This window comes from Anomalospiza imberbis, chromosome 2 (assembly GCF_031753505.1).
Source record: "Anomalospiza imberbis isolate Cuckoo-Finch-1a 21T00152 chromosome 2, ASM3175350v1, whole genome shotgun sequence".
Lineage (NCBI taxonomy): Eukaryota > Metazoa > Chordata > Aves > Passeriformes > Viduidae > Anomalospiza > Anomalospiza imberbis.
This window is the reverse complement of record NC_089682.1, coordinates 26,917,253-26,944,172: the sequence shown is the minus strand read 5'-3', so window position 1 is coordinate 26,944,172 and position 26,920 is coordinate 26,917,253. Positions and strand designations below refer to the sequence as shown.

The following is a 26,920-nucleotide window of genomic DNA, read 5'->3' as shown; positions in this document are numbered from 1 at the left end:
GAGTTTCCTTGGATCAAGCTGGGATTTTTCTCTGAGGGGAAAGGCTGCCCTCACAGTGCTCAGCCAGGACACCGCAACAAAATCCTTTCTCCTGCAGTAAGGATAAACTTGGCAAAGGAGATGAACTTTAGATTGAGCTAAACCCAGATGATTCTCTAGCAGCAGTTTTACTTAATCTTGAAGTAATTTTAGTTGGCAGCTGACTTATGTAGCCTGATACTAAAATTCTTCTCAACTGTATTTTTATCTGCTTCTGAAGCATGCAAAGGAGTATAATAGCATCTTACTTATTTTTTTCTGGAGTAATAGATGAAAAAATAGCACAGTATCACATCTCAGAATCATAGTCAAAATCTTTTTTGCTTTTATTCTATTTAATGCTTAATATCTGGTAAAATACAGTAAATACTTTTCAGTCTAGGACAATTAGATGTTATGCTTAATAATAAAATGTTCAGAGAGGATGTAAAAATAATATCTTACTATTTAACTTCAACAACAAAGCAGGTCTCAGTTTTAGACAACTGAGAAATTTTCAGCCATGAAAGATAAATGAACATATCCCACCCTTTCATTAACACACATCTATCATTGAAACCAACAGAAGACACACAAACACCCCCCCACACACATACACATGTATATGTGCCTGCCTTAGAGGGCAGAATTTGGCCTGGATCTTACAAAATGGTAGTTTGCAAGTGACACTCATGTGTGTTTAATTTTTTAGCAAACAAAACTGAAGAATGCTCATGTATTTTACATTTTCCAAATCCTGTTACTGCAACTTACATGAAACATTAGCATATAAAAAGTCATCACTGTACAACCACATTTTTGTCCAAAAGTCAGTGTCAGAATGATAAAAACCAGCTAATGAATTAAAACCAGATTTATTGTTAATGTGCTGATGTTTGCATTAGCTGTCTTCTGTTTTAAGCACAAGGAATCTGTTAAAACATGAAAGGCAAAAGTGGCTCAGAAAATGACAAATTCTCCAACAACATACTTGTAGCTTTACTAACACTTATCTGACACTACAGTTAATTGAAAACCAATGTAAACACCAGGAGGTACAGATACCACTGGACATTCCTCAAAACTGTGCAAACTGTGGGCCTCATCCTGCAAACACCACTGGCTTCGTCCCAGGGCTGGTCCCACTGAATTGTCTGCAACACCCTGCAGCAGCCCCCACCCCTGCCATTTGCAGGAAGGGGTCCTGTGGACCCTCATGTCATGCACCAAATACATGTAAAATGCCTCAGATTTCAAACTGATGCAAATTTACATTTAATTTCTTTAGACTCAAGAAGCTGACATAGCTTCTCTAAAGTCTTATATAAATATTCCCTTAAAATTGTTAGAGGGTCTTCTATTTCAAGGTAAATCTAATAAAATATCTGAACTGCTTTAAAATTAGGCAGAGAGCTTGAGCTGCTTTTTGTAAAAAAGCAACAATACTCTTTTTCTGTAAGATATTTTACATATCTCCAGTCACTCTTCCCTTTATTTTACAGAAAGTAAGAGGCAGAGCTATTATTATTTTGTTGATGCAATTGCCTGTGGAATTCTGAAACAGCCCAATGGATTTTTGTGATGATGCTGAATCTTAAATTCATTCCTTTTTACAAGACTTTTCCCCCAGACTGTTTTATTCTGCTTCTTCAGTCTTTTCAGAACTAGCTCCAGCTGAATTATCTGCCTCATACTTTTTATCAAGAGCATCTTCAAAAGATTTCCCACTGCAGTCATAGGTTTTACTTGTAGGTCCCATATGTGTTCGGATGCGAGCTCCTGGCTGGTACAACTGCATGGCTGGACGATCCTAGAAGGAAGGAGATAATGGTTAACGCCCTGAGAAACCCATGTGGGACACATATGTGGAATTTTAAAGTTCTGAATCTTTATGAAGAAAGTAGATTTTGTGCTACATTACTTTACATTTCATAAGAACCATGAAAAAATGGTATGTAATGAAAATTGACTGGGTATTCAGTATCTAGTATGCAATATGTGTTTTTTATAACACTATTCTTGGGAGCCAAACATTTTGAATAAATGAAAAATGCTGTAAAAATTAAAGATCCTATGATACATTTGACATAAACCAGAAGAAATACTGCAGACAGTTATCAAACATGTTATTTACAAGTAAAACGAAAGAAATGTTGCTATCTTCACTAACATTAGCTGAGAAGAAAAATAGCCTGTGCACTTGCAACTCTGCAGATGAATGTCAAATATTACATATAAGCATAAAAATCCAAGGCAGACCAGAGAATAGCTCAGCAGGTGGCAGCTAGAAAATTATCCTCAACTGATCATCAATCATTACCCAATCCTTACCAGAATTTAAACATGCAATGCACATTTGAATTATACACATCAAAATAAAATTGCAGTTTTTACTTCACTTCATCTTGCCTTCCATACTGAGTATGAGAGCAGGGGAATTTATGCACTGATAATACACAAAGTAAATACAATTTGAGCATGTGCAGGCTCTGTGAGTGACCCAATCATACACATGCTGCTCTGATCCTGAGAAAATGGAAGGAGCCAGTTTACATGGAAAAGACACATCAAACCTGAAAATGGTGATGCTCTTCAGAGGACTCTTTATTTTTGGAATTTCATTAGTAAAACACACCAGTTAGAAACTCTGCTTAAGAAGTCTTTTCCTGGTAAGGGTATTTTACTTTCACATAATATTATGAAGCAACTGAAAGCCCACCAATACCTGAGTTTTTTGATCAGTCTTGTGTTAGGTTTAGCAAACAGCCAGCAGCCTACTCAAATACAGTGGCAGAACACTGAAATAGTCCAACATCAAACTATACTTACTTTCAATTGCCTTCATAATGAAGTAAGCAATATAATAAGTAACTTTGAAGTAATTCTGGATTTTTGTCCTTTCATTCTTTTTTCTTATTCCCAATATGCATTTCCCCTTTTCTTTTCTTTTTCCTTCAGCTTTTTTGACCCACTTGTCTATTTTTCACCCACTTTTTTTTTCCCTTCTCTTTAGACCAGATGTCAAGATTCACTACTGAGTCTTATGACTAGATCATTCTAGTTAGTGCTTTGCAGTGTGGTATGAAATGCATAACACACCTTTCTATATCCCGAACCGCTGCATAAAAGAAGATCTTCAAGCAGTGCCCTTTAGAAAGTTTAAGATAAAGGGTCCAAATGACTTTTCCTACCACAGCCTCTGTAGCCTGTGGTTTGTATAAAAGCTATCACGTTACATATACTGGAAATTTCCCATTTTCTAATTAATTCCTACGAACTTCAGAAAGAGGTTCCATCTCCGACTAAAAGTTTGTGTTGGCATTGTCAATGCTATACCTAAGTCGTAAAACTGAGCCCCTAATCACCTATGTGATAAATACTCTAAGGAAAAAAGTCACCACACTGCAAAATACCTTACTGATGGTGCTTATTTTTTTAGGGAACAAATCTAGTATTTTAGTCCTAAGTGTGGACTAATCCAGAGACTCAGCAAGCTACCAGAAATGTGATGCAAAGAAATAGAAAGTGGGAAGCTTCTTAACACTTGCCAAAAGGCCCCCAAGACCCACCATCCAATTCCAAGGTTGGAGATTATTTTGACAGATTTCAAGATGAGCATGGCAAGAATGAGAAAAAATATTTTTCCCATCTTCCTGTTTCTGAACTAGCCATTTTTCTGACTATTCTGTACAGAAAAATGTAGAGCCACTGATGAGGCAAGTGGCTAATGTGTAAATGAAGATAAATCTTAGCTATCCTGCCCAGCTGACCTCTGCATAAAAAAACCCCAGGGCACACCAGGCTTTCTGTGTTGGCAGAAGATGACTTCCTTGACATGCACAGTGAGTCCATCTGAACTTGTTCCCTGCACACTCCATGCAGGCTCACTCTACATGAGACCAGTTTACTCTTGTCAGCCTTAGCTCACAGTACAGATCAGTCACTTGCTTTGAAAGAAGAGTTTCACATGCAGAATAAATTTCTATGCTAACAGTGTTTTGGTCATCTTTTGTGCAAAATGTAGGATTAAGAAAGAGAGAGAGAAAGGGGCTGACAAGGAGAGACACATCCTGAAAAGACTCTGGCACATCAGATTTCACATCTGGTGAAATCAGCCAGCCTGAGAAAAACGATACCCATATCTCTGGGAGACAATAAGGAACAGCTCTACTACACACCCTGATACAGGCCCTGCTCACACTGGTTTTGCATCTGCTCTTTCCCTGAAAACAGCTATGAGGATAAATTTATCCTGATGAAGTGACAGCCTTTTCATACTGGCAGGCATGCAATACTGAAGAAGCCATACATTCACGCTCTCTGAATTAGCTATTTATTTAAGTCCTTATTGTTGCTCTACCAAGTAATGCCTGGCAAATCCATAATATAATAATTTTATGAGAGTAATGGAAGTACATTTTTAAAAGACTAACATGCCACAGTTTTTAAATTTCATTACTGATCAAAAGTGTAATGATTTTTAATATACTTATAAAATGTAAGGCTTCCAAGAATAGTATTCGTAAAATGACAGGGTTGAAATGAAGACAGAAAGTCTTCTATATATTGTGAATATGAATGAGCCTGTAACCTTAATTTATTTGAACTGCTGTTGTCCTTTGACAACAACCCAGAAAGAAATCTGGGTTTTACTGAAAATGAGATAAAGAATTATTTTGAAAAAGCATCTTTATGCTGAATTTTCAGAAGTTAAAACCTGTGATCTTGAACCATATTAACTAATGAAAGATTATCCTAAATGAATAAAAGAACCTTATTTCTTATGCGCTCCTTTTTGGATGCCATGTCATCACACTTGTCCTCTTTACCCAGTTTGTCTACTGCCTCCACAGTGAAGCTGTAGTTGTAGTTCCCTTTCTTTCCTCTGTCTTGGTTGTATCCTTTCCCCCATTTCAGCTCTTCTTCATTCCTTCTCATAAACTTGTCAAACTCATAGTGAGTTCTATGCTTTCTGCCATCATCCAATCGATACCTTTGTCTTTCAGGTTCTTTTTCTCGAAATCTTCTCTCCAAATCTCTTTGCTCTTTGTCACTATCATTTTGTGACCTATGAGTATACATGAAAAGAAAGAAAATCCAAGCAATTAACAGTAAGAAGGAGCTACAGAAAGATACAAGTCAAAGCCTTCCTTTGACTTCAGAAGTGTGTAGATAAGTTGTATAGCAATGTTGTTTTCTTCTCATTACAAAGGGTTAAATGCTGAATGTTTCACCCACGTATGTCCACCTATGCATTTGGTTCAGAATAGCAGACAAAACTTTACCAAGCTTTTGTGCAACTGTTGTGGAAGGCCCATTCTTCACCTTCTATCCCTCTTTGAAATCCTATCAATACTTCCCCAATACCCTTCATATAAACACATGCTGCACTATTAGCCCTTGTAGCCTGGTGTTGAGGTGAGTCATGCATGGAAATATTCCCTTGAACAGGAACATTCAGGATGTGAAGGAATTGTGCAGGTATCATGTATCAATTTGTAAATTTTATGTCTCTGTATAACAAAAGTTATTTACTGACATCATAACTTGCAGAAGACATTTGTGAAAATAAATACTTATGTTCCAGGCTTTTGTTTACTGTGTTTCCAAATAATCCAGCCTGCCTTTGCTTATTTTTTTTCAGCAAAGACTGTTACCTTACTACAACATGACACTTAATTTCTGCTATGCTGTAAATGGTTTATATTATAAAGACTACTGGCAATATTTTGCTTCCTGTCCGATAAAATTCTCAGCTCTTATTCACTTCATTGCTCCAGTTCAGCAAATGGGTGTTTCTCTCATACGGCAAGACTGCAAATAATGAAGAAAGATTACAAAATAGATTGAACTTCAAAAGGAACAAACATAGGCAGTTTCTTTTCATTACATAAGTATAAATACTTAAAATTGAAACAGCAATTTACTTTTGGTAGTCTCCTCATATTTTGGAAAACTGCAGATAGAATCAGAGAGGATGGAGATTTTTCAGTGGTATGGTGATCAAATAGTGATATGCTTCTCATTCAGAATTATTTAATACAAATAAAAGTGTATCTATATATACAACTTTTTCATATAACAAAGATGTGAAATTGGTAGCATCTGTCATGAACTTGGACATTAGTGGGGCTGCCAAAAGAGAGTCCCTGTCTCAGGAAGAGTGAAAGTCAGAGTAGAACCTGAATGAGAAGTTAAGTTATTCAGCATTTGGCAAGACTGAGCTCGTATCAGCATAACACATTCACCAAGTGGAAGCAATGTCCCAGCTGTCACAGACACCTGAACCAACCACAATTACACAGACCCTGAACCTGTAGCATGGATACATTTACATAAAATACTATGTTAGCTAAGGGTATGTGGCTGTAAGTTGCTTTGTTTCATGTTTAATATGCTATTCCAAAACCTAACTCCAAGTCCTAGCAAGGCTCAGGGCAAGACCTTCCAAAAAGCCAAAAATACCCTCTCAGTTTGTTGCTGCAGTATTGCCTGATACTCGTCTCTTCCCTTGTCTGTTACTGTGGGGGAGGAAGTGCTGTGTCTGAAGGCAGGCAGGTGACAGGGATGCAAACTCCTATTCCAAGAGTGGTTAAAGTAGATTCATAAAATTCAGTCGCAGTGAACAGTGAACAGGCAGGCAAGAGTGGAAATGGCAGGGTAAGCAATTTCAGAGTATAGGTAGAAGAAGAAGTTACACCGTCAGAGAAAGCAGAAATGAATAGAACTAAAGGGAATGGAAGCACACTTCTGTTTGGTGAAGTTTCAAATCCATATTTGACCATGTAACTTATGCACCTATTGAGATTTTGATTTGTGGTAGGAAACTATTGCTACCAAGCCTTTGACATGGTTTCAAACAGGAAATTCAGTCTCCTGCAGGTAGAGTTGGCAGTTACAGCTTATTACCAATTTCTGAGTCAGTGACAAAGTAGTTTCAACTTTAAACCTCCATCCAGCTGAAATAGCTCATAGCTTGCTACCTACCCACTAAAAATCAAGATGAAATCAGCACTTGGAAACACAAGGTAATGCTTACTGTACCTGAGCAGCCAAACAGATTCTGTTTTACATGAGCAAAATTTACATTAATGTCTTAATAAACTTACTGCATCAATTGCAAACAATGTTACATGGCAACACCAAAAGTTTAATCCATAAAAAGCCAGGGAAGTAGTGGGGTCAGAATCCCTGGAAGTACTTAAGACACATGTAGACATGGCACTTAAGGACACAGTTTATAATGGCAGTTTGGCAGGGCTGGGTTAACAGTTGGACTCAATGATCTTAAAGGTCCATTCCAACCTGAAAGATTCTGTGAGGAGCAATCAACTGATTTTCCCCTGCAAGTTTTTCTTTTGAGACTGTTCTGTTTCCTTTAATGAAGACCATAAATAAAGAAGTTTCTGAGTATTTTCAATTTCAACAGGACATGGAAGTTTTCAGGAACATTCAGAACATACATATTTTTCTTCTTATTTATCTTACATATCTTATGGGTAGATCCTGCTTACGATGGGACTCCTGTGCCAAAGGACAAGAAAGAACCAGCTGCTGAAAACACTTGTAAGATCAGTCATTTCCAGGCTACAGCTGTAATAGAACTGAGCAATGCCTTTTGTTCCTACCACTGCAAATGTAACATAAAAGGCAGCAGGAGACAGAGACAGCCTACAGCATGTATATATATCATAAGGCTTTCATTCACACCTTCAATATTTTGCCATTGTCCCACTTACCTAAATATTTATACGTTTATTGCAGCTAACCCACATGTGAAGGAAAAGTATGGCATTGTGGACAATTTAGTCTTCAACATGAGTAATGGACAGAGAGCCTTACCTGAGCTCTTGATGGGGAACAGGTGAGATAACAACAAAATGACTTGAATTTTCATGCAGAAATCTTTCCAATCAGGGATTTCATAGCATTTCATCAATAACAAATTGCATCCACTAATACTGCCACCAGGTCAGTAAATTGTTACAAAACACCTTTTACCAAAACAACAGAAGAGATTCTTTCACACACAGAATGAAATTGGTTCTTTGGTGACAGAACATCTCGTCAATGCATCACTTATATTTAAGCCTTGTGATGAAAGCATTTAAGATCTAAATTAAAGACTAAAAGATATATATTACTTACTTTTCTTTAAGTTCTTTTAGTGAACTCTCCAAAGATTTGGATTTTATACTTCCAGATCCAGGTGATTTATCCCATTTGTTTTCCTCAATGTCAGCTTCTTCACCTTTTTCTTTGTGCTTTTCACTGGCCAGTTCATCTCCTTTTTCAGGCTTCTTGAGAAGCTAAGAGATATTTGTTTATATTATGATGGAAAATTATTCTCCTCTATTGTACAGACATTTTAGTAAGTACTAAATGTATCAGTAACCTGCTAAGATTGGAGATACCTTATTTACATGCTAGGAATATATTTTACAAACTATGAAATTTAAAGTTATTTTAAAAGGGTGGTTTACATATGCTAAGGAGTGACAGTCATTAATAGGCATTCAACTGCACACTTTCAAATATGTGGAGAATACTGGAGAAAGCACTTACCTATTCTTCTCAGAGCACTTACCTACTCTTCTCTCCTGAGTTATAAATATAAAGACATTATTATGGTCTATGGTTTCTTAGAAATCATGTAACAGAGCTCAATGTCATTTCCCATAAAATAAGAAGCAGAACCTCTACAATACTACAAAGAGAGCAGGATTAATACTTCGCTCCTTGAAATATTATATATAAGATTTGTGTCACATGAATTGGGATAGACAGGCAAGTAAAAGTAGGTGCTTAGTACATCCTGACACAAATACAGATGAGGAAAAACTTGTGATATTAGCAGAAGAGAAGTCATTACATTTTCACCTTGAAGATTAGGCTTTTCAAGAAGTCTGTTCCTTTCACAGCAACCCATACAGGGTTTCAGCAGAGTATAGTATTACAGGCATAATCTTTATAGAAGGACCAACTGTCTCAAATTATTACTCTACCATATCAATTCTAGGCAGAACATCTCTGTCTTTCCATTCCACCATTTTGTTTCTGAAATGAGCACAGGTTAATCTTTTCCAATATTTGAAACTTCTATATTGTTTCTCTCAGGTAATATTTTCCTTTTCTTTCAGAGACAGAAATAGCTTTCAGGGTCATATCACCACAGATATGTCATGAATACTGGGGCTTTTTGGAAAAGTATTTTTAGGTAATATATTTTAAGGATTAAGTCCCTTTTCTTATGAACTTCTAGAGTATTGTTTTTATGCTCAGATATGAAAAACATATAATTCAGCTTCAGAATTTGCTATTTTTATACTTTTAGTGAAGAAAACTGTTTTCCAAGAAGAAACAAGGAAGGTTGTTCACAATTCTGTGGTTTCTCACCACCACTAAATCTGAGTCAAGTCTGTGTGTTCTTGCTTTATGCTACAGATATATGCTACAGATACCAAATTTCCTCTTCAAAACAGCCTATAAAGCCTTTCCAATAATAAAAAATTTGGTTCAGATGAACAGTTTTATTTATGTCATCTTACAGAAATAAGATGGTTTTATATGGCCTGACTTCATAGTACAAGGTGCACCCTCCTAAGTGATGTCATTAAAATCTGTTCAGATTGCTGAAAGGCAGTGCAACCTGAAATTAGCATACAATTAAAATACATCAGTTTTGAGCACAAACATAAATATGTGTCTCTGCATGCACGGCCAAATGAAGATTTGCATGACAGAAAGTGTTAAAGCTATGTTTCACAGAAACACAGAATCACAGAATATTCTGAGTTAGAAGAGACTCACAAGGATCATCAAGTCCAACTCTTAAGTGAATGGCCCATATGGGCATCGAACCCACAATAATCTTCCAACAGGCTGGCACAGAACAATTTGGTTCTGTCAGGTAATGCTGGCATAGAATGCAGCAGAGTTGTATGAAGATATCTGAGTTACCTGCTTTAACTGCACCAGCACACCATGGCAGGTAAGGCCATCAGTCACACTTTCAAACAACACTTTGTCAAAGCCCTACATTACTTCCCCTTCCAGTCAAAATTGGTTTGGTGTCGCCACACAGTGCTGTAGTAGCCTAAATAAACACTGAGATACCAGAGAACTTCTGGATAACTTCAAAAGAAGAATAATTTGTTTTCATTGATCTTAGTTACCTTGATCCTTATTTCTTTTTCAGAAATCTTCTTTTGCTTCTCCACTTCTTTTCTTTTACGTCTTTCCTCTTCTCTGCGCTTCCTTTTCTCTTCCTCCCGCAAACGTTTCTTCTCCAATTCTCTCCGCCTTCGTTCTTCTCTTTTCTCTTCTCGTATTCTCTGAAGAGTTCAATAATGATTAATTGCAAATTGTCCAACAGAAAACCATATGAAACATAAATGTAGAACTTCAGGCAAAAGTCTGAACGTACCTGCTTTTCTAATTTTCTATTTTTAATATATTCCAAAAGGGGTGTTGTTCTTCTAGCTAAAACACAAAAAATTTGTGATATAGTGTTCAACTCCTAAAATGTACTCATTTTTTTACTTTAGTATTAACCCCCTTTTTCTAGCTTTATCTGAAAGGGAGCTAAGTCATTGATAAACCTATTTGTTTCATGTATTTTTGAAGGCATTCCCATCATTTAGAAACACTTCATTGCTTTTTTGCCATTAGAGTTAGAAGCAACAGAAATATGTTGCACAATTATTTGATATTTAATTAAAGATCATAGCCTTTCAGTTCAAGAGAATGGTTTTTCTCTCCTGCTTATTGAATGGTTATTTCACCAAAAAATAAAGAAATGTGTTCAGAATCTATTCTTACTTTTTACTTTTGTACATCAAAACTTAGCCATATTGTTGTTCATATACAGCCCACATTACTGTAATCTCATATAGCACTTTTCAATCCTGGTTTTCAAAGTACATCATGAAGGAAACATTTTCAGTCTCATATAACATTTTGATTTACCTGACATTTAGTATTCACCTTTCCACAGGAAAACAGGAGGAATAACAGATAAGCAGTTTGTCCCAGGTTATCTAGCAAACTATTAGCAGATCCAATAAAACTCTGGCTTCCAAAATTACTAATAAAAGGTCTCGTCTACTCGATCACCCAGTCATTCTTTTATTACAGAGCCGTCTCCATGCTCTGAAATCAAGTCACCTGCCTGAACCATCCTCAAATTCTATAAAAACTTGGAGAACATCATCAAATTCTTTATCATGTTCCTTATCAAATTCTTTATTCATGACTGTCGGTACTGAATTCAGACTTCAATTCAGCCTGTACTTACAGCTCTGAGTAGTTACAATAAATTTTGTCAGTTTTAGATATCCCAGAATAGAAAATGTTTACTACTTGAAATTGCTCTACAGTTATGTATCGGATTCTCCCTGAAACCACAGAAAAACATGCCCTATTGAGATGCATGACAAAATTTGAAAGAAAAGAAAGAAAAAAATTAATTAGAAAAATCTTCAACAAATTTGAAATTACACGGCCAAAATCTAGACACAATTCATATCTCAAAAACATTTAAATATTTTTGCATTAAAAGTTGGATTATGCTGGGGGCAACCCATTCATTAATAACAAAATTTTGTTACACAGTTATGAATGGGAAGGCTGATAGGATTCACTGTTTCTTTTTAGCAAATATCAATGGTAGGAATCAACAACCAATAAAGATTGTTGATTTGATATTTTCCTCCTTCTATTCCTAGATTTTCCATGCCTCCCCACCTGCCCATCATTTTTGATAAGTTTTAGGTCCCAAGAGCCCCCTTCCAGCCCCTCAGATCTGAGTTTTGCTTCTTTCTCCTCTTCCCTGAATTCCCATGCCTGAGCAGTGGCGGCCTCTGGGCGCCTTTACATGCTGAAAAAGATCACAAATTTTAACTGGAAGGCCTGGAGAAAGGATAAGCTGCACTGAGAGTTCAGAACTTGACCCTAGTCATGGCTAAGACTGTAGTGCAAGAGGTTTAACGAGAAATTATGACTTGAGGTTCAAGGGAGAGAAGCAGTGTGATGAGTACTACCAAAAGAGGAAAGGAAAAAAAAAAGTTTATCAAACTTGAATCTTACCCATATTATTTATGGGCCTTACGGCAAATAAAAACCTAAAAGCATTTTCTTAAAATGTTTAAGAGCCTTTAAATGAAAATAATTTACTAAATGAAGAGCTGTGTCCGCAAAACTTTACATTTTATCTTGCTATCTACAAACAAACCAGAAAAAAGAGCTTATCTTCATCTTGCTACAGAGAAAATCTCTTTCATATCTCTGTCACATGGAAACTGATCAACCATGATCATGCAAATACCTGATGCATAAAACATGTTGGTTTGCAGTAACTTTACATGGAGAAATTCTGAGCATGTGAGGTTCAGTTCTGCCAGCAAAGTCTTGGGCACACCCTTCATTGACATCAGCAGGAGTAACACCTTTGAAACTGGACACACAGCTAAACCCTTACATAATTTTGCTATAAACATGCTAACTGCTGAAGAAATTTTTGGATTTGTGTTGATATCAATGGCCAGAGCTTTGAATGGCAGGAAAAATAAAGCAACTTGTTTGATTTCTTCTGATTTAACAGAAACAAAACATTAAAAGTCTTAATGTAAAGCTGCCTTCAGTTAATGTTGTTACTCAGAAATCTGCAACTCTCAAGATTAATCATCTTCACTGATAGAATATTTTTAAGTTAATAAATCCTCTTGAAACTGTAAACTTTTTGCAAATTGCAAACTTATTAAAATATTTTACTGCCTTTACTCTGCTGTCAAACAGAGAACCATGGAAGATTAGGGGTAAATAAAAATTATTGGGTGACTTCCCCATCTAAAACAGCAACAAACAAGTTTTATTCATAACAGAGATATCTAAATGTCCATTTCCATTTTCTCTAAATTATTAGAGTTCCAAATCTCTCCAGTCAACTATCAAACAGCAGTAACAAGTGACAGGAAAGGGGAAATGGCCTCAAGATGTAACTGAGCAGGTTTATACTGGATACTAAGAAAAAATTATTCACAAAAGACTGTTGAGCACTGAAACAGGCTGCCCAGGGAAATGGAGTTGCTGTCCCTGGAGGTATTTAAAAGATGGGCAGTTGTGGCATTTGGGGGCATGGTTTAGTGGTGAACTTGGCACTGTTGAATTAATGGTTGTACTTGACATTCTTGAACAGCAAGTTTCCAACCTAAATGATTCTATGATTAATCACAAGAGGTGGCCATTTTTTCACTGTAAAGATATAACAGCAAAGGTCAATTTTTTTTCCTACTCAATTGTCACACCTAGGGAAAGACTAACTGTTCTGCATGTTATCACTTGAAGATACACCAAAATTCCATGTCATCCTGCATACTAGCACTGAAGATTTCAGTGCTCACCTTTTTTAAAATCCCCCCCAGGACTGTGGAAGCCATGCTGCATGCATACAGAAAACAAGGTGTTGCCTTACTTTCAGAGCTTTTCCAGAATCTTGACCATGAGAACAGAGAGAGATCATTTCACGTTTCTTAATAAAAGCATCTAATATCAGGGATCAATGGTTAAGTATTCAGCTACTTTGTATTTAAAAAAAATCTTCCATCTACTAATACGTCTGTAAGTATTCAGAATTACTAAGGGCCTATTTCTGAAGCAAATGTGCGTGCATGCAAAAGTTCAAGTGAAACCAAGTGATTTCATGCATAGAGACTTGAAGGTTTACTGCTACGACTTGCCTGGAAAACAAATATTTAACCGTAGTAATATAAATCTGTTACACTGAACAGGTCAGCTCTTGCAGGTAGTATCATAAAGATATAAAGTAAGATATTGAATATTCTCAATAATAAGAAAAATCAAGAAAACAGACCAATGAGTTCCCTTGTTTTGGCCTCAATCTCTCCCAAAAGAATCTCAGGATTGGCACAGATCTTGTCTTCATCAGCACAATAATTCTCTAAAAATTTCCTATATTCTGGATCTGTGAAGAAAAAAATTTGAATTATGTTAATACTTTGCTATGCATAGCAGAAATTTTCCACTGTGATGTCAAGAAAATATGCTTACCATCTTCAATGCTCCCAGCTTTGGCATCTTTCTTCTTCAGCTTCTTTTTTGAAATCTTCTGGAATGGAGCAAACTCAACCACTGCAGGATATTCCAAACCTTAAAAGAAATCAATCCTTAATTTTTTTGAAAGGGAGAAACATTCCCTACCTTCAAGTAAGATTTTCCAAACTCTTGAACATGTGTTGGGAAGTCTTATGAGAAAACAAAAATGTTTCTACAACTCACTCCTAAACTTCTAATGAAAAGTTACATGTAGAGGTATTTAAAATTTAAAAAAAAATCTTTTATTTGGATGTACTGACAAGACTGTGAAAATGAGGATGACTACTGTTGCAAAATAAAATTCTTGCAATATTATTTATAGCTCCCTTTTAATTATTCCCAGACATTAATTAGAAAAATCTATCACAAAATCTCAATCTGACAAGTGATTAAGTACTATTGGAAAATCAATCTGAAGCTGTTGAGTTGCTTTTCTAAGGCTTTGTTGCCTAAAAAAGAAATAAATGATGGGTAATATGCAATAAAACAACAAAGCATCTCCTTTCAGAACCACAACTGTAAAGCTCAGCAGGCAGAATTGTGTGTAAGTTCTCTGTTTACGATGGACTGTGCAACTCCTGCCTGTGTTTTTACTGGCAGGGATTCTTTGCTTTGAGTTATGCCTTAATTGCTGGCTTTTTCTGTGGACTGGAGTCAGAACCGTGTGTGGATTTTGAATTTCACTTGGTTTCCACTTGCAGCAGGTTCAAGACTACACTTTACTCAAGTCCATGGAAAACTTGTCTTCAGTCTGCTAGAACATTTGTTAACCTTATTGAACCTGCTAATTCTTGTTTCAGTTTTAGCCCCATAATGCAATGCTGCCACAAGCCACACCAGAGAGCACTTCTGATCAAACCTTGTGCTCTTTAATTGCACAAGCAATCATGTCAGACTGGCCAGTGCGGTCCAAGCTCAGTTTTGCAGAGGATTCTGGCTTCAGTCCAGCATAATACTGAAGAATGTGCTGAATTTAGGCAAAGTAAAGTCTTAGCAGAATCATTAAAAAAATTCTTTCTAGTTTTAAATTTTAAAACACCCAGAATTTTGAATCTGGGAAATGCACACCGCTAGGGACGTGTTGTTCTTAATCTCTATGACAACCATCTAAATCTGAGGGATACTGGAAGCAAATAAAACAACTCAGGTAGGAAACGCTGAAGAGGAATTCATTAGTTTGACAGCTTCTTTAGAGATCAGTTTCTAGTAAGAGTGGGAAGGACTTCTTTTCACAGGACCTCTGCAACACTGAGTATACAGAATAGAAAATGTCTGTACAAGAGAGCCACAAACCTATGTCTAATTTACATAACCTATGCAATATTTTACAGAAGGTATGCCTGAATGAGGCAAGGAACTGCTAAAGTTCTGCTAAACCACTTCTTAATGATGGCAGTTTCATACCCCTGCAGATGACCTGGATATATCCACATCTACATTACAGACTTTTTCATTACTGTTGGACAAACATTTGCAGACTGAACATTTTAAAACTGGCAATCAATTTTGCCATTCTTGTTCTCAGAACTCAACTGAGGATGTCGGCAAAGGCCCTAAAAATTCAATCTCTACATGTCTTAAAAGTGGGCAACCAAAATGTTGAAGGTTTCCTCTTGCTTTTTCCAAACATGAGTAAATGGCAAAACTTTATCTCAGAAACACTGAAGATGTAAAAATCTGTGCTCACAATGTGTTCAGTTACTATTGTAATGAATTGTGAAGCCTGCATAAGGTATTTTTCTTAGTATGATCTTGATAATGCATTGCCAAAAGTACATGAATGCACATAAAGCATGCACACCACACAGACAAGCAAAACTGTATGGACAAATATATTTTGCACTTTATTATATTTTAAGTGATAAATGTTAACATATTTTAATGAAATTAGCTGCATAATGAGGAAACACTGGCATAACTAGCAAAAAGAAAGGAAATCGATGCTCAAAACTGCTATATGTATACATACACATTTTTTAATAAATAGTCCAACCTTTATTATCAATGAAGACATAGCCATCAAAGCGATCTCTAAAAAGAAGGATGTCCTCAGGATTTCTAAAGTTAATGTATGCTCTTGAGTAGAGATGAGGATAAAGGCTGCAACAAGAAACAATTTTATTTTCTGTTACTTATTATTCTTTTCAGGGCTAGGGAAGACATAAAACCAGAAGGATCACATCCTAATTCTCATCTTCTTTGAGAAACTACTACCTTAAACAGCCTTTACATTTACATGTCTAATGATATATATATGACAAAAAGTAACAGAACATCAGAATTCTGTATGCAACTATGAAATTTATTCTGAACTGACACAAGTATTTCCAGTTTATTTTGTCCCCCTAAATTGCAGAGCATACATTTCCAATTGTGCAGGATCAAAACTTTAAATTTCCCAGTTAAAGAGATATGAATAACAGCAGTGCTTTTGGGCAACTTCTTGGGCATACTAAGAAAAGTCTTGTTTCACTGGAAAGGAAAGGTTAAGTAAAAGACTGCAGTGAAGGGGCAGCTTCCAGGCTGTCACTGTATTTAAATAGATTTCCATCTTTAGGAAAGAATAAAAAACCTAATAGTTTGCAATATAATCCACTGAATTATACACAAATAAATAAACTCTATCAGACATCCATGTGTTATCAACGTACATGCAATGTCTAGTTGTGACCAACAGTTACTGTGAAAATCCAAAGTATGGCAAAAGAAACAGGTACTTAAAATAATTCTGATTCTTCAAGATTTTATTGGCATAGATCCCACTTCATGGGTAAATGTTTAATGTGCCTGATAAAAACCTCAGGGCTGGCACACCACAACCATGAAGAAACTGAGGTAATTTAATGAATTAGAACCCATCAGCTAAGTTATTGTGATTCATGGCATGTACATGCTTTAAACTCCTGCAAGTGTTATATATGTCAGTTTGTATTAAACTGACTTAATGATGACTACACATTACATCAAGTTTCTGAACAAATCTTAACACAAGCCCGTATCTTTAAAATACCTATAATTCCATAATTCCATTGTCACCTATGGCCTGTCTTCACACCAACTAGCCACTGGCACCAGGAGACAATAAACACACACAGCTAAAATTGTATTTCAATCCCATAGATCTTTCAAAATCAGATTTCATAATGAGTGAGAAAGAGCAAAAATATGGATTGAATCACAGGATCCATGCATGTGGCAGCTCAAAGCAACACTGTTCCCAAGTAATTTTTTCTTTTTAAAATATGCATCCATATGGATCCACTTACAGTGTTAGGAGGAGACCATAAAGAGCAGTGCTGTCAATCACCAATGGTTTTGTACACCCATCAATTTTGTGTTTGATCCTGTAGTCAGAAGAAATGTTAAAAAACCAAAACAACCTAGAGGGCTTTTTTCATTTAGCTGCTTTGCAAATACCAGCTATGAAGTGTTTCTACAACTTGAAGAGGATAAACTATTTCCAAGGAAGAAAGGAAGAGCCATTTTATCCATATATACCTGGTATGTTTTGACACTCCAGGATAGGAACAGCATCGCGTCAATGGTTAAGTGGGTAACTGCAAAAATGGTAAGTGGGTAACTGCTAGGGCATGCCAGGGCTGAAAGATGCTATGGCATGGCTGTAGAGTTATCACCAAGATGCAAAGCAGATATAAAAAGACAGATTTCTTCTCATCGATTTCAAAGACAAAATTTAACACTTTCCATAACTACACAAGGTTAGAAGATGTATTTTAACATGTGTAAGTAAAGGAGGGAATTTTATTGTGGCAATCTATAGCTGTACTGGAAACGATGTCTCTGTGCTACCTAATGGCTACAACAGTAGAAGTCTCAGATAACTGAGGCTCCCATGAAGAAGGAAACTTCCTTCGCTGTCGTATCAACAGCACTATACTTATGTTTCATGGTCTTGATATTAGACTGATATGATTGTACCCTTGAAGTGCTAAATATTCATCAGATAAAACCAGGAATCTTGAGGGAGCATCATTTTTCATTCCAGTTATTATTACCTGAGATGAGGAACTGAGTTTTAGTCCCTAGTCTAAATAACTACTCCACTGTTCTTTCCATCTTCAGCTTTTGTAAAATACTAAAACTTTCTACAGATTAAAGACTGTTACTTGGACAAGGGTCCACTCCTACATTACTGGGGCACTTCTCTGCCTCAGTGTACAGCGGACAGCTTCATCATACAGTTGGATTTTTTTTTTTTTTCCTGTAGGAACTTAGAACCTTATGGTTAGACACATTCTGAAACAGAACTGAAAATACAAAGGCTTGCTCCTTCCTTGTTTCCTTTAGCTGGTATATCAATGCCATCTCTTTCACCTTCTTTGACAACATAATCTTTTCTTGGTACATAACATATTTTTCTAGCTTTTTCAGCTTAAACAGAGTGAATATCTTTCAGAATGGAGGAACATCTGATATGGTTATCAAGCACTCATTAGTAAGAAAGAACGGAGTCTGTATAAACAGGACTCTGGAAAACAGGTATTTAGAATTTACCTTGCAAGTAAGGGATCTAGTGTTGCTGCTATACATTATCAACATCTTCAAGAACTTCACACGCATCAGCAGAAACATAGAACAATATGTTGAGCACAGCAGGATATTGATGTGCAGCACAATAACACAGCACTGTCTGTCCATTACTGTAGCTGTGTATCGGGGTAGAAGGTTGCAGAAACAGAGCTGTGACAATGCTTCTCTGTTGGAGCCATTTCCACAAGAGCTGGTTCTCATATGCGTGTGAATTAGCTATCAGAGTGCTTAGTGCACAAAACCCACCCAACTGAGTGTTTCAAACCCTTGTCTTAGGCTTCTTACCTAGCAAAGTGTGCAGTGTGCCTAAAAAAGTGAGTAAAATTAACATTCTAGGTGGGAAGCTAACTAAACCTAGCAAATTTGCAATACTTAGCAGTGGCTTGCATATATATCACTTTTACTCTAGGTTTCACACATATGAGTTCCAGCAGCTACTCCCCACCCTGGATTGTCTTTACCTATCAATTCAGAACTCAACAGCATGGTCATGCAGCAAAGAATGCACAGGGCCTCACAAGGCTACAGGCACTCTGAGGCTAACAACCCCTCCTAAGAAGAAACATTCCTGCTTGATTTTTGCACTTAGCATTTAGCAGTTACTGGCTAAAATACTCTTTACTCTTCAGGATTTTGTCTTCCAGCTGAGTCCTACAGAAGTGAACTGTGTGTGTCTCCTCCTTTTTCAAGTATCTACTACCACAGATTTCATTCAGGATCTGAAATTCAGTTTTATCATCCAAGAGCTGGTTCCATTTTGCCATATGTTTGCTGTCTATAATGCTTCTTTCCACACGTATAATGTTTTGGACAGATGCACTGCACATGTCGGCACTTGGAGCAATCTCTATGGAAATAACCCAGATGAGTCTGAGTGTACACATTTATTCATTCCAACACACTGTTTCTTTTTTCTTTTTCTGCTCTGCATTCAAGGGTATTCAATCTTTCAGGGTACATTTATTTCTGTAACACTTAGTCTATCATCTCTTAAAGTCCTTATTTTTCTAGCAACTTTAATAACAAACACATTCTAAATGTTTACTTCTTCTACAAAGTACCTTTTAATACAATTGTGTAAAAAGACTGATATACAGGAACACAATTTTAAATAGTTATTTGCAGTCTAAACAGCAACATATGAACTATAAAAACAGCAATCTCATCTTAGTAAAATACTTATCAACTCTTGAATCATGGCGAGCATTTATAAAATATATACTTAAATGTATATAGAGCTCTACAACTAAATTTTGGAGAGTCAAATAACTCCTCCACCCATTCGTACAGTAATTGATAACTCATCATCGACACTGTCATGGCAAGTTAAAATCCCCTGGCTGTCATCCTTTTCATCTTCTGTGGTCATTCACATTATGGGTTGAACTGGCACAATTTCAAATAAGCTTAGTGTTTCCTTTTTAGAGCTATAAATGAGCAGTTTGCCTGGCAGAGAAAGCAGAAACACTAGAGTTGTGCCAATCAAAGCCTGTCAATTATTTCACCCACAACACAGTAGTGGTGGTTCACTTGAAGCACTAAAGGCACTGCCCCTTGAGTGCTGCAGTTCCTGGGTGCAAACCTACATCCTACAGTGTTAATGCTGTTTAGCTACAATAATCCTGAGCACAATGTTGGGAAGAAGTTATGGAGGGAAAAGGAGGAGCGCTCTTTGGAAAAGCTTTATCACTCCCTGTGATACATGGCATGGCACTGACTATTTGAACAGTTTTCATGGGAGCAAGGCTTGTGTTCAGATTTCTTTCCTTTCATAACCTCACAACACTATCAACAATTCCTGGCACTCAGCACTCAATGCCAGTCCAGAGAGATTACCCAAACCCTGAAGGGCCAGAGATCAATCTCTTGACTAGTGATTAGTGAAATCTTTAGAACAGGCTCAGAAACCTTTACTAGCAGACAAAAAGGAAAGAGTGTCTGGAAAAAATAGTTAATATTTGAAGTATGAGTACACAACAGTCTGTCAAGAAGGCAGTCTTTATTATCATCTAAAAACAGTGTTTTGTTTGCATTTTGATGTCAATATGCAAGAGAAATAAAATGTAATGCAGTGAATCAGATGAATCTGAAAAAGGCACGAAACACAAGTCACTTTCTGAAATTATTTTACTGAAATGGATGTAACTGAAAAACTGAAAATTACATTAATCACATGAAATTTGAAAAAGTTTTATAGCTTGCCTAAAACAGGACATTGTAGACTTAAAGATAACATTTATAAAGATATTATAAAGATTACAAAAAAAAAAGAGAAACTGGAGTTGATAGGCATATCTTTGTTTTGTCCTCTAGGATGAAGTATCTTGGAAATAAAAATGTAGAAATAGCTACAGTTAGACCTCTCTAGTGCCCTTACCAACAGCAACTAATAGAGAATGCCAAGAGAAAATTTATTAAAAAGGGGAAAATGCACAAATACTTCACTCAGTTCATAATTGCAAGTATCTGCAGCCTAGGGACTTTGTAATACCAAACTTGTAACTTATGTTTAATAGGTTTGCATAGATAAATATTTGTCTAAAGTAAGTATTTGTCAAACTGCTCCTGAACCATTTCCAACATTCATCATTTGTGGCATGAATTTCTGACAAGTTCTAAAATCTGAATGAGCTTATAGAAATTTCTGTGATGTAGTTACACAGGATGTGGTTAAACTGAGATGTTACAGCTCTTAAGGAAACTTGTCTGCTTCTGCATCAAAGCATCTCTATGCCCCTTTCCCTTTCCACCAGATCCTCTTCACTGAGTAGCTTCTTCAAATCCTTCTCACTGGGTGACATTTCATCCTCACATGCTTTTGTTATCACTGAATTCTCTGGATTGCTTGCCACTATGCACATGATACAGGATCTAGAAAAAAGCTATTCAGTGAAAGACAGAAAACATGCCAACCTTGTCCTGTAGCTTTTCCTGTTACCTGGAATGACATGAAGACACATGCACAGAGTTTGCTGAAATCTTGTGAACTGTCCATAACATGACAGACTATGGCAATGTAATGCCTTATACTCAAAAAGTATTCTTTGCTGGGTAAGACAAGACTGAGATTAACCTTGATTAAACTTTTACTTTCTGGAAGTTTATTGTATATTCCTGAGTGGGTAATGTAAAGAGATGACTCATAAAAAGATATACATGGTATGTGTCAGCATTTGAACAAAGGGGACAAAAGAGGCAAGGTGATCTTGAGCCAGTCAAAAAACAAATAATCAGTCAAGCCAACACTGCAGAAGGGCAGTGAAATGCCCACATAAGCTGTGTAGTTTGCTGAAAGAAGCTGTAGCCATACAAGCCTGGTAAAGATAAATCTCTTCCAAAAAAACCCCATCTTTTGTCTGAAAACACATTTTTTGAAAAGCAGGATGAAGAAAAATGGAGCAAACACAAAACAGTTCATGCTGAAAAATTCAAACTTAAATGAATTATTTTTTTTGTGAGTTTAGATTTGTGAAGGCAGAAGAGAATAACATTACAAATGACAGTGTGAGAGAAAAAAGAGTATCTTTCATTGGTAACCTGCCTTAGATGCAATTAAACAAGTGAACAGCAAGATTTTTGGGTAATCCAAATTTCATCACATAGGAGAGAAAATGAAACTTTATATATGCAACAATTGTCAGTTCCTTCTCTTTTCTAAAGAGACTGACTCCCTAAATTCTTATGCAAACTTTTCTGGAAAATTCAAATTGGAATTTTTAAAATGTTAATTGGCATTTGTGCATCTAAACACAGTGAGAACTGACACTCCTCTTCAGAGAATTTTTGGTTTGCCTTTGGTATTTTCCTCTTATCAAATGAACAGCTGGGACAGAAGCCTTACAGAGGCCCATGTGGAAACAGAGATGACAAAGTTCAGAAGAGCAATGTAAGGTACAAAGACTTCCAATCAGAATAAATTCTCCTCTTTCTTCACTTCACATCCTTTGTGGTTTTAACAGAAAATGTGAAGCACCTACAATTTTCTTGCTGCATTCATGTGCAACTACCTAGGTCAGAAATGGTCATAATTTCTTTAAATAAACATTTATTTCTTCTTGATTGCGAAACTCACTCTGAGAGAACCCCTAACTTAAAAAATTTGGTCAGCAATAAAGAATCGGCATCCCTCTGTAGTCAGTGGAAAGAATCTCAAGCCAGTGGAGGGGTGATTAATCACACACTAAGATATGACAAGATGAATCTTACACTTCAGTTTTTCAGAACACATGAAGATTAAGCATATACGGTGTTTTGTTTCTCTTCTGGAAACTGATTTATTCAAAAGGGAATTGCATTTTACCACTGTGATACAGAGTAAATTATGTAACTACACCAGCAATTCTGATTTAATTTAAATCAGCCAATATTTCTTCTTTTTCACTTTTGCATGAGACAAAAATTAATAGAACTAGAATAAAAAAACTAGAATAAAATTTAAAAATTTGTATGAAGCACACAAAAATCCATGCAGGTAAACAAAGAAAAAACTCAAATGGAACTCATGAAAACATTCCGTCACTGTTTGCTCCAGACTGAATCTTGCTCACAGCCAATTAAACAGGCTGTTACAGTTTATCAATGAAGGTTAAAAGAAACATCAGGGTTTCAAACTATATTATAGCCTATTCATACAAAAAAAAATTACTTTAAAATCTCCAGTGTAAAGGAAAAAAGCAGGAATGCCATTGTCTCTGCATATGCAGCCAGCTTTCAGAACTATTTTAAGAAATAGATAGACTGAACTATTCAGAGACAATCAAAACATTCCTCTTTTGTGGAGATGCCAAGGTGCTTGGTTGAGATGGAATAGGTGAACTAACCACTGGGCTGTGGGGCTTGCCCTCCTCCCCCTGGGAAATGCCAGGGAACTGAAGTGTGACCTGGGCGGGTTCATCTCTGCTGATGGGACATAATGGGGCACAACTGACTCAACTGCGCTGCTAGGATGGGCAGCTGTGCTGTCTTAGGTGTCCCGTGATCCACATTGTTACATCAGGCTCTGGTACCACCCTGAAGGAGGTACCTGATTTATATTCAACTGCATCTGAGCAAATATAGACCCAAGAAATGCTGTGTTCCACCATACTCTCCCCATCACTTATTCAGGACTTCCCCTCCACTCCTCCTGCCAGATCTGGATCCAAGACTGCACAGCAACCAAGTCTTATTGCAGGACCTGTGGGTGGTGAGATCCTCACACTCTTGTACTTTGTTTTTCTTTCTTTTGTGCTTCACACTCTTGTTCTTTCTTTCTCTTTCTTCCCCCTTGTGTGGGTGATGTTGCTGCACTTTCACACTGCAATGCTTTCACGTTGTATTACTATAGATAATAACCACCAAAACAGCTCCATACCTGTTTTCCTTTGCAGCCAAGTTGTTCTATAATAAACCCTACTTTGTTTATTTACAAATACTGATCATTCAGTGTCTTTTCACACTAATGTGCCCCAAGGGATCTAGTAACAAGAACCTGGGTTATCCCCACCTTCTGAGGCTGGCCATCACAGTAACTCAACAAAAATAATAAAAAGAGGAAAAACGTGATTTGCAATGTACCTTGATTAGGTTTTCAGCACCTAAAAACCTACAGAAACAGCTCATCCTCACCTGGGATCAGCAGTGCAAAACTCAAAATAATCATGGGCAGGTAGAGGATGCAGCTGCTCCTCCAGTTGCTCCTTGGTTAGACAAGGAGGAAGCCTTCGAATAACCACCTGCATATATAAAAAGAAATGGAGATTTATATTTGATCTAAATACTGTAGAAACAGATGGCACAAATTCCCTGAATCAGTTCCTGCAACTGTTTTGAAACTGTAGGATAATTGACATATTCTGATGAACAGGCTGAGAACCATTGCAATTTAATCATCAACCAAAAAAATACATATTGATTACATAAAAATTTTAAATTATCTCTAAAAAATTATTTAAACTAGCTTTTAAGTCTTGTTACAGCAGTATTTCAGTGTAATAGGTCTCTGTGTCCAGCTGCTCCCGGCAGGGTTTCTTCAGGGCAGCCTCTGAGCGGATGCTGGGGCTGCCCAGTGCTGAATGCAGCCAGCTCCAGTGGATCCACCCCAGGGCACAGCTGAGCCCCTTCACCCATGTTGGTGGTGACACTGGGAAAGGTATTTAAGAATGGACAGGAAAGGTAGCACAGCAGTGGGCAAGACAGAGGAGTAAGGGGGGAAAAAAGTGTAAGACACAGCCCTGCAAACAAACAGGAAAGGAGAAGGAGGGGAGGAGGTGCTCCAAGTGCCAAAGCAGAGAGTCCCTTGAAGGAGATCACGGTGAGGCACACTGTTCCTTCATATGCCATGAAGGACCACTATGGAGAAGACATCCACTGCATGGGCATGGGAGCCCCATGCCACAGCAAGTGGAGATGCTCTGAAGGGTCCTGCAGCCTGTGCAGAGGAGCCCACACTAGATCAGATTTATCCTGAAGGCCTGCAGCCCATGAAGGAGACTCATCCTGCAGCAGGTCGTGAACAACTGCAGCATGTGGGAGGGACACTCCTGCAGCACTTCATGAAGGACTGTATCCTGTTGTGTCCCATGTCAGATCCCCCATGTCAGAGGAGGGAAGGACTGTGAGGAAGAAAGAGCAGCAGAGAGGAGCTGTTATGTCCTGTCTGCAACCCCCATTCCTCATCCTTCTGCAGTCCTTCCAGGCAGAGGAGGTTGAGCCGGGGAAGGAAGAGGGGAGGTGGGAACATGTTTTAGTTGCAATCTTTTTTTTTTAACTGTCTTCTCTAATTTTTAATTAGCCATTAATTAAATTAATTCTCTCCATGTTAGAACATACTGTATCCTGAGTTAGAAGGGACCCACAAGGACAACTGAAGTCCCACTCCTGGCCCTGCCCCAAGAATCACAGTGTGTGCCTGAGAACACTGACCAAATGCTTCTTCAACTCTGTCAGGCTTAGTGCTGACTATTTTCCTGGGGAGCCTGTTCCAGTGCCTAACCACCCTCTGGGTGAAGAACCTTTTTCTATATGCAATCTAAACCTCCCCAGACACAGCTTTGTGCCATTCCTTCACATCCTGTCACTGGCCACCAGAGAGAAAGTATCAGTGCCTGCCCCTCCACTTTCCTTTGTGAGAAAGCTGTAAGAAACTGCTATGAGGTCTTCCCTCAGCTGTGTGAGTTTTTCCTGTGATGACACTTCATTTTTTCCATCATACCTTATTCCTGGGTCTTGCTGAGGGAGCAGTGCAAGAGCACCTGGCTGGAGGTCAGCCACCCAGAGTCAACCCACTACACCAATCTAAACTGCCCAATAATAAAGGCCAGGAAACTGTGTAGAAACCTCTGGCTGCATGATGCCAGCACACAAAGCAGCAAAATGGCCATCAAGCTTCAGGCAACCTGTTTTAATTTCTGAGTACTTTAATATCTGAATTTAACTTTACTGAGTTATAGTCATTTTCAGTGCTTCAGTTTTCCAATTAAAAAAATCCCGGGAATAAATCAAATCTCACAATACTCAAAGACTCACAGAATTGTCAGGGTTGGGAGGGATCTCTGGTCCAACCCCCCTGCCAAGGCAGGGTCACCTAGAGCAGGTGCCACAGAACTTGTCCAGGTGGGTTCTGAATGTCTCCAGGCAGAAAGACTCCATGACATCCCTGGACAACCTGCTATATAGTCTGCAAGTATTATTTGAAAGGTGCTCGAATAAAGACGGAGAAGAGAGATGTGCTCTTGCCCTTGTCAGAAGCTGCTCTGCCACAGCAATAGCCAGCCTTGACTTCACAATTAAAGGTGAAATGATTTCCAGCGCTGACGCTGGGGGTCTCCCAATACTCCAGGGAATGAACACTCTCATTCGGCAGATGAAGAAATTCCCATGATAAACACAGGAACCTCCTGAGATCAGGCTCGGTCTGTCTCCTCACTGCAGCCTCCCTCCCACCCTCTCCCATCTCCTGCCGGAGCCGCCCCCGCCCCGATCCCCCCGCCGCGCTCGCGCCCCCTCACTTTGCTCAGCGCCGTTTTCTTCTCCTCCCGCTGTTTCCCCGGCGCCGGGTGAAGCGGCGGCGGCAGCGGGGACGGCGGCGGCGGGTTCGGCGGAGCGTCGGTGTCGCGGCGCGGCGACTCCTGCGGCAGCGGGGCGTCCATGGGCCGCGAGTCGCGGCCGCCGCCCCGGCCCGGCCCCGGCCCCGGCCCCGGCCCTGCCTCCCGCTCCGAGCGCATGCAGCCGCCGCGCCCGCAGCCGGGCGGAAACCTCG

The 26,920-nt window shown here is 38.0% G+C and overlaps 1 protein-coding gene across 4 annotated transcripts; it reads right to left on the bottom strand.

The window, feature by feature from the left end:
- Positions 1-341: 341 nt before the first annotated feature.
- Positions 342-26,920, bottom strand: UPF3A (UPF3A regulator of nonsense mediated mRNA decay). Of its 4 annotated transcripts, none has more exons than XM_068180245.1 (10): positions 26,670-26,920; positions 24,289-24,395; positions 16,124-16,230; positions 14,086-14,184; positions 13,889-13,999; positions 10,445-10,500; positions 10,194-10,352; positions 8,167-8,327; positions 4,792-5,086; positions 342-1,828 (listed from the first exon to the last, which is right to left on the bottom strand). In XM_068180245.1, exons 1-10 carry the CDS (start codon positions 26,883-26,885, stop codon positions 1,655-1,657), a joined length of 1,485 nt encoding a protein of 494 aa, XP_068036346.1. In that variant the 5' UTR covers positions 26,886-26,920; the 3' UTR covers positions 342-1,654. The 4 variants fall into 4 exon arrangements, with proteins under 4 accessions (XP_068036346.1, XP_068036341.1, XP_068036343.1 ...); XM_068180240.1 differs by having other exon boundaries at positions 5,012-5,086; positions 26,670-26,905; XM_068180241.1 differs by having other exon boundaries at positions 1,621-1,828; positions 4,848-5,086; positions 26,670-26,905.